Raw genomic sequence first — 8,147 nt, forward strand, 5'->3', positions numbered from 1 at the left:
ATCGTACATACTTGCTCCGCGATACGCGTTACGCGGAAAATCTGTGTCATGGGCACCCTTAGAGCTTCCAAGAGCGTTATTTTATTCTTTGGTTTTCAATTTATAAGTAACGAGAGTGATGAAGATAGAATGAAGTTTACAGCGTACAAGCGCGTGAACGCAGCCACAGATAAAGTTTCTGAGCTAATTAATAGATTGTTTATAAAAAAATTCGATCGCATCATATGACTTGGGCTATGGTCAAAGTCTCGCTACAAATGCTTTGAAGCATTTGATGGACCAATTAGAAGAAAGCATTTTATAAACTGACTAATTAAAAAACGCTTCAAAATGTTTGTAGCATCGCGTTGACCATACCTCTAATAACGTGACATACACAAATGAGTACACACATCTGCCGATAGTAGCGGGTTGCAGAAAAATTTTAGAGGGAAATTTTAGATTTTATCGGAAGCGCGTACATCAAAATGCGCGCAAAGCATCTTTGATGTCACACGTCGAGAGCGCAGAGCCTAAAAATGACAGCGGACGTACGAATGAGATAGGTTAGCGTTAATTTTTTCATCTGACAACATCTGATATATTTTGCACAAGGTTAATATTATATATTAACACACATTAAAATTATATTTAGTTAACTAAGAAAATTTTATGTGCAAAATAAGATTTTTCAAATTTTCTAAATCTTATTACTCTTTCAAAATAGATAAAATAATTAATAACTTGTGTGTATATATGTACATATATATTAAAGATATATTATATAAAATTTGATACACGTTGCATTTATTAGTAGCGAACGAACGCGATAAATCCGTCGTGCAAGCAAGTCCGGAAAGTTCTGTCAATGTAGAGATTCGGATATCAGCATCCAAAACGAGTCAAATATTGGATAACATAAAGTCTGATCTAGAAACGGAGGAAAATGACGAGAAACGTGTCGATACATCACAAGACAAAGATAGTATGTCTTATTTTTATTATTAAATAAAATTCTGTATCTCTATTTTATCTCAAAGGAAGTAATTATGTTATAATTCATATTAGAACATTAATAACTATTAATGTCCGATAATTTTCAAATAAGTGACATCATATTAGAATAAAATAATTTCAGATACATGTATTGCCTCAGGCGACATTTGTAGAATCTGTCACATGGGCGGATATGCCCCCATCGCGGACAACCATCTATCATGTGACTCGGAAAATCTGATTGATCAGACACCGATTCTGTCAAATTTGGTCGATCTCGGTCCTTTGATTTCAGCTTGCAAGTAAGTTTTCATTTCATTCGAAAAAGCTAATTAGAAAAAGCTAAGATAAATTCAACAAATAAATTTATAAGTTTCACAGATCTCAGATTTATCGTGTAAGCGAATTATTTTCCCTTCTTTTTTTAACATAATATTGAAAATAATGTTTTCGAGGGAAAACATAATTATTAAAAATATTACGTTTATCTTTGGAAAGTAATTTTTCGCTGGACATCAATATTTTCGTATTATTTGCCGATTTACCATATCGACTGTACACCTTTTGGAGTGATATTTTTACTATACATCTCTCGTTTCGTGATTTCTTCTCATAGTATTAATTCTCAAACATGACTTACATTTAATTCAACTTATCATTGATTTGAATTTTGAAAAAATTAATATCCAATATGTTGGACATTAATATTTTTAAGTAAACGATATGTCAAATTAAATGTAAGATCTGTGTGTGCCTGAGAATTAAGAAAAACATTGAGAACAAATTTCAATCAGAACAAGAAGCGTATCGTAGGAGTACCACTCCGAACGACGCGCGGGTAACATATAAATCGACAAATTACCATTGCGAATGATATAGAAATCGCATGATAAAAGAGACACACACAGCTTAGGTAAGAAAAGCGGCTGTCCTTCCTCGTATAACGTTTAATGGTGCCACAGATGCCGGGGTACAGTGGCTCTGGTGCACATCGAGTGCCTCGAGAGATGGCTAACCGAGTCCGGTCGTGCGAGATGCGAACTTTGCGGCTACAAGTATGCAATCAGGAGGGTACGACGTTACAGCTTCTTTCAAAGCGTCGTAATATGGTTCCGCACCATAATAGCTACTCGACAGGTGAGAGAGATCGTTAATTCGCTTTTCCATTTACATTCGTTTCAGAAAGCGCTAGACCTAAAGCCTCTTTAATTAAGTCTTTGAATGACACTCTATCATTAATATGCATACAAGATACACTACATTAAGCACTTTAAATCAATATTAGGAATATTATAAAGTTATAAAATGTTGAATCTACATGGAATATTATCGCTGTAACGATACAGAATCATGCAAAATTAAAATTATCTTATAAATTGATTGATAGAACGTTTGATATGATATTGTTCTCCGTGTAATTAGGCTTTTAATTACTCTATTAATTTTCTCTACTTAATACGTTCTTTTTTTCGCGAGGAGATGCTACTTGACATTGGGTATTTGATAATGACCACACCTGTGGCTGTGTTTTCCTGCTATCTGTGCGCCTTGGCCTTGAAAATGTTGATGCGAAATGGCTTTTATGAGATACCCTGGATGATAATTGCTATGCTGCCGACCTGCTTATTGACGCTGATAGCTTATTGGCGATGGATAATTACGTTAGGGAGGTACGCTATAAAACTTAAATCAGCTCGCGCTCGTGCGCGGATAAAAATAGTCGTTAATGGAAAATTAGTTAATTAAGGTATTACCCAGCATAATTACATAATTATAAAAAATTTGAGCAGCTAAAAGCCACAAAATCATATCTCGAAATTAATCACATTGATAAAAATAACACTATTTGTACGGTCTTTTTTTTGTTCATCTGAATGATGACTTATGTATGTATTTTTACCTGCTGAAAAAGAATATAAAATGAAAAAAAATTATATCACTCAGAGATTTTAAAAAATCAAAGACTATTTTTAAAAAAACTTCACAAATTTAAAGTATTATATTAAACTGCACAATTGTTGTGAACACACAACAATTAAGAAATAAAGGCTAAGTGATCGATCATAAAAATTTGAAGATCATTAAAATCGTAATTTTTTAAACTATTATAATCTCAATCAATATTTTTGAGAAAAATCTATGGTAAGATTTGTGTGACAGTTAGTCAAAAAAGTGTCTGCAAGCCTCATTAAGTTAGAGGTTACATTTTCAACTTTTTTTCTCTCTCTTATTTCATTGTTAACCTATCATTATTACCCACGTAGAATTTTGCACACGTCAATTTCGATACTTTAACTTCATTATATTATACAGTCCCTCACGAGGCTTTCTCTCTTATTTCTCCAACGCGCTGCCGGCGCAGCCTATGTTTCAAAAAATGGGCCGGGCTATACCTCGAGCGGTCGGAGCGTTTCTATCAGCGCACTCTCATTAATACAATTGCAAACATTAATATCTCAATTATTATTACGAATATCGCTAAACAGTAAAAGACTTTTATGTTTATTTCGATCCCCCACCTATCTTCCTGGCGGTTGGAGAAGTCTCGCGGGATCCTGTATATATATATATAAAAATTAGACGTGTATAATGGTAACTCGATTTACTAAGAAATCACCTTAATCTAATCAAAATTGTTGTTTAATGTAATTAAAGAACAATCTGCCCGTGTTATCGCAGAGATAATCGAAAATCATAATTATGTAAACCGTTAAAATATATTCTTCACATATATTGCAGATTGCATGGCCATCGATGGAGACGTTACTGGAGAAACAATTTCGTGGTTCGTTTGATTCCCGATAACGACATTGAGAACAGCCTCGATCCGCAAAGCTCGAATGATCGTTTTGATGTGAGAGACGATTTTGAGCAATGGAGACTCGAGGAGTACAACGAATTCGCATGACTTTTGACCTTGTCAACTGCAGGCCAGCACTAACCTTTTAATTACGACAATTGTTTTCTATTTTTATATCTTTATTTTATTGTCGGAATCTTTATACAGCTGCACTATTTAATTGCAATTTATTAATTGGACATTTCAATTGAAGCTCATTGCCGCATAATAAAGGCGATTCACTGTATCAGAATTAAATTAAATTGCGCATATTTCGAAATGCTTCCAGAAATTCACGCGTGCACGGATTTTATAATATTATTTAAATATCTTATACTTTTATATAATTCTAATGTTTGATTAAAATAATTTAAAGATTATTGTTTTGGCACTCTCATTAAAACGTTAAGTGTAACGAGAGAGGAAAAGATCTTTCGTTTTATTGAGAGCGATTGCCCGCACACGGCTGTATTATTTATATATGTCTCATACAATGAAAAAGGGCTAAATTGTCACGTACAGTGTAAAATATTTTACATACAGTGTAAAATGTTAAATTGACACGTACGATATAGCATCAAATGTAATTACTATTTCAGTATAAAATAGTAACTGTTGCTTGCGGAAGCAAGTTTCACGTAGCACGAAAGATTCGAGGCTAACTGTCTTAAGATATCCAAATTTTATTTATTTCAATAATTTTATTATCATTTCTTAATGAAAATTATAACTTCGTAAATGTACCATTGAGTATATAAAATATATTTGAAAAGTATTCATTTTTAATAAGAACACAGATACTGGAAGATATTGGAACAAAGATATTGCAGTGCGCTGCGTTAAAATAAAGAAACGTTCTTTAGTTCTTCTTATAGAAAACGTTTGATCTCAGAAATGCTTCACATTAAGAAACAGAAAAATAGTCTCAATCTGCAAACGGACACTGAAGGTCTTCATAAAGCATATTTGCCTATTATAAACAAAGTTTGACTCTCGTTACTGTCGATCCGTCTCCTCTCTCAGTGCGTGGCGTTTCGTTTCAGCGAGCGTCGTGCGACGCTGACAAGTTCGACTCTAGTATTTACAGTCCTACCGGCGTTATGCGTTTCACTTATTCATATACAGCGGTTCTCTTTTACTTCAAGCTGTTGGTGAGTGTGCACTTTTTATCTTAATTGCTGCGTGTCTAGTTATTTAAGTTTACTTTGTCTTACGAGTTCTTTTCCTTTTTCCGGCTTATCAGCTAGCACTTGACTATGAGACTTGACATCTTCTGACTGATGTCAAACGATGTTAACGTTTCGGTCAAGATTTGACCATCTTCAGTACAATAAAAATGAATAAGTTGAAACATTATAACTAAAAACGCAAGTCAAACAATAAATGTAGTGAACTTGGATGTGGCATTCTATTTTAGATACGTGGATGACATTTGTACTGCGGTTGCTCCCTCAAAAATTGACTTAGTATTAGAACAATTCAATTCATTCCATCCACGTTTACAATTTACTTCAGAATTTGGAGGAGATGAAATTAATTTTCTAGACTTTCTGTTACTATATCTATTAATGGAAACAGGTTTGGTTTTGATTGGTACCGTAAGCCGACCTTCTCAGGGAGGTTTTTGAATTTCTATTCTAACCATCCCATTGCACAGAAGAGAGGGACGATTTTTTCGCTGACAGAACATTTTTACTATCAGACGTTAGGTTTCACACACAGAATTTGACATTTATTATATTATCAACATTTTATTAGACAATGATTATTCATTATCCTTCATTTTTGACACAATCAACCTATGAATAAAAAATTTGATTAAAAATAGACACATAACACAGAGCGGTTTGACTGACAAGGTCGAGGCGAATGAATCTGTTTCTTGGCTTACGGTTCCATTCATTCCTCTCCACACGGAAAAGTTCAATCGTTTCAATAAAAACGACATCAGGGTGTCTTTCCGTAGTCCTAATAAATTAACAAAATACATCAAAGTACATAAAGATATTTGTCCACATACATCGAAGAACAACGTGATCTACAAGATTTCATGTAAAGATTGTGACGCGTCATACGTGGGACAGACGGGTAGAAAATTAAAGACCAGGATTGCTGAGCATCGCAATCACATGAGATACAACATTCCTGCTCGATCTGTCATAACTGAGCATAGGAGACAGCTCGATCATGAATTTAAATGGGATGAAGTCGTAATTTTAGACGAAGAGCCCTGCTATCGGAGACGTTTGGTTTCAGAGATGCTTAATATCAAAAAGCAAAAGAATGGTCTCAATTTACAAACTGATACCGATGGTCTCCACAAGGCTTATATTCCCATCATAAATAAAGTTTGACTTTCCGTTACTAACAGTCCGTCTCCTCTCTCAGTCTTTGTTGATCCGCACTACTAAACGCATATAATAATCGACACGTAATGTCTGTCTTGTACATCTGCGTTCCGTCTTACTGTATATATTTTAAATGGTTTTCATTCCTTTTTGGACACGCTAATTTATATTTCTTACACATGAATTCTGGTGAGTTTTTATTACACAATTTTATTATTTTTTATTAGACTTCCGGTATTTTATCTCATTTATGCGTAGATTTTTTGGTACGTTTTTTTGTTGTTTTTTATTTTAATTTAATTTATCTTTTTATCAACTAGAACTTTACCAAGATATATTTTTAATACATTTGATTGTGCAACCGTTCGGAAACTACGTTTAATTCGACATCAAGACTCACCCGATATGTGATTGTTCCCGATATGCGATCTTTTGCGACAATTGTTTTTTTTTTTTTTGTTCTGCGACTTTTTCGTTATGCTAATGTCTGAAGAGGGCTCAAACCGGTAGCCGAAACTTGTAACTTGTAATCATTTCTTAATTTACATTCTAATTTTTGCGTTATGTAATTTTTTATCTCTGTTATTTGTAATATACATTTTTGTGAATTTTAAAGAAATGTGTTGACTCTTATTTTGCCCGATATTTATTTTTATTTATTTTGTTTAGAAAGAGTCCTTTGTTTTGTTATTTAATTTGATAAATGTAGTGTTAGCGAGTAGTATGTAGTGTGAACAACTTGAATAGGTTCATCAAAACGGGTAAAGATAAGATAAAAAAAGAAGAACTCGCGAATGTTGTATACCAAATCAACTGTAAGGACTGCGATCATTCGTATGTCGGTCAGACTAAAAGGAAACTAAAGACTCGTTTGAAAGAATACATTAATGATTAAAAAAACCAGCTAACTCTTATTCGGTTATTTCACACCATAGATCTGATACAAACCATGTGATGGATTGGGATAATGCAAAAATATTGGATTCAGAGCGCTCTTATTACAAAAGATTGGTAGCGGAGATGATTCATATAAAAATGCAAAAAAATGGTTTAAACAAACAGAGCGATACAGAACGGTTTCCAGAACTTTATCTCTCTCTCCTTGAAAAATATTATATCATTTTTTATTCCTTTTTTCTCATTTTCAGTACTTAATGGTTGATAATGAAAGAGTAAAACGATTAAAACTAAAAAATAAGATTGGAGTGCAGATCATTCCCCTGGTAAGTTTTTTTTTTACTATTTTCTACTCTATTTTTCTACCTACTATTAGTAAATACTTTTTTACTTTCTTCTTCCAGCCTATGTGATGTGGCACACACCATTCGTGGTTTCACGAACCATGAGCAACGTCGCCGGATACGCGCCCTGCGAAGATGGCACAGGGAGAATTGCCTCTATGACATGTGGCGAGATAGCTCCCCCCCGTGCCTGGAGTATTTATTCGGGCTAGAGCCATACGAGTTCACATTCGAGTAAGTTACTTTATTTTCTCTTATTATATATGTATACATTATACTAATATTAATCCTTTTTGATTATTTTTCAGACCGATGTGGGATTAAGTGAAGACAAATGAACGAGAGCGACGTTAGTGCGAACGAGAGCGACAGAAATTTTTATATATATACAGTTTTATATACAATTAATTCGACTATATACTTATATATAAAAAAATTCTTAATTTTTCAAATTTGAACATTTTTGTAATTTAATAATTGCAAACTTACGTTAATTTTCCATTATTTTATGTGTTTATTATTTATGTATATATTCGTCTTTATTTTATTACGTCGGTGCGAGTGCGAACGAGAGCGAGCGAACGTGCGTGCGAGCTAATGGCATCGGGCGAACGAGAGCGAGTGCGAGTGAGACAGCGCGCATCCGTGATGATGTGTCATTAACCATGAGGCGTGCGATTGATCAGTTTTCGTCAGAAAACGCCATGGCATCGGGCATGTAAAAATATAGTGTGTCAACTCGCT

General features: G+C 33.9%; 1 protein-coding gene across 4 annotated transcripts; it reads left to right on the forward strand.

Moving 5' to 3' along the window:
* The first annotated feature begins 193 nt into the window (after positions 1-193).
* Positions 194-4,116, forward strand: LOC108754220 (E3 ubiquitin-protein ligase MARCH3-like). 4 transcript variants are annotated; one of them, XM_018496370.1, is made up of 6 exons: positions 194-545; positions 794-964; positions 1,118-1,277; positions 1,938-2,112; positions 2,452-2,645; positions 3,715-4,116. In XM_018496370.1, exons 1-6 carry the CDS (start codon positions 488-490, stop codon positions 3,881-3,883), a joined length of 927 nt encoding a protein of 308 aa, XP_018351872.1. In that variant the 5' UTR covers positions 194-487; the 3' UTR covers positions 3,884-4,116. The 4 variants fall into 4 exon arrangements, with proteins under 4 accessions (XP_018351872.1, XP_018351873.1, XP_018351875.1 ...); XM_018496371.1 differs by having other exon boundaries at positions 2,455-2,645; XM_018496373.1 differs by having other exon boundaries at positions 1,136-1,277.
* The last annotated feature ends 4,031 nt before the right edge of the window (positions 4,117-8,147 follow it).

The sequence above is a fragment of the Trachymyrmex septentrionalis genome, unplaced genomic scaffold (assembly GCF_001594115.1).
Source record: "Trachymyrmex septentrionalis isolate Tsep2-gDNA-1 unplaced genomic scaffold, Tsep1.0 scaffold78, whole genome shotgun sequence".
In the NCBI taxonomy this organism is placed as follows: domain Eukaryota; kingdom Metazoa; phylum Arthropoda; class Insecta; order Hymenoptera; family Formicidae; genus Trachymyrmex; species Trachymyrmex septentrionalis.

Coding starts and splice junctions, on each gene's coding strand:
- LOC108754220 (XM_018496370.1), top strand. CDS start 488: ATGTCACACGTCGAGAGCGCAGAGCCTAAAAATGACAGCGGACGTACG. Junction 965..1,117: donor TACATCACAAGACAAAGATA/GTATGTCTTATT, acceptor AAATAATTTCAG/ATACATGTATTGCCTCAGGC. Junction 1,278..1,937: donor CCTTTGATTTCAGCTTGCAA/GTAAGTTTTCAT, acceptor ATGGTGCCACAG/ATGCCGGGGTACAGTGGCTC.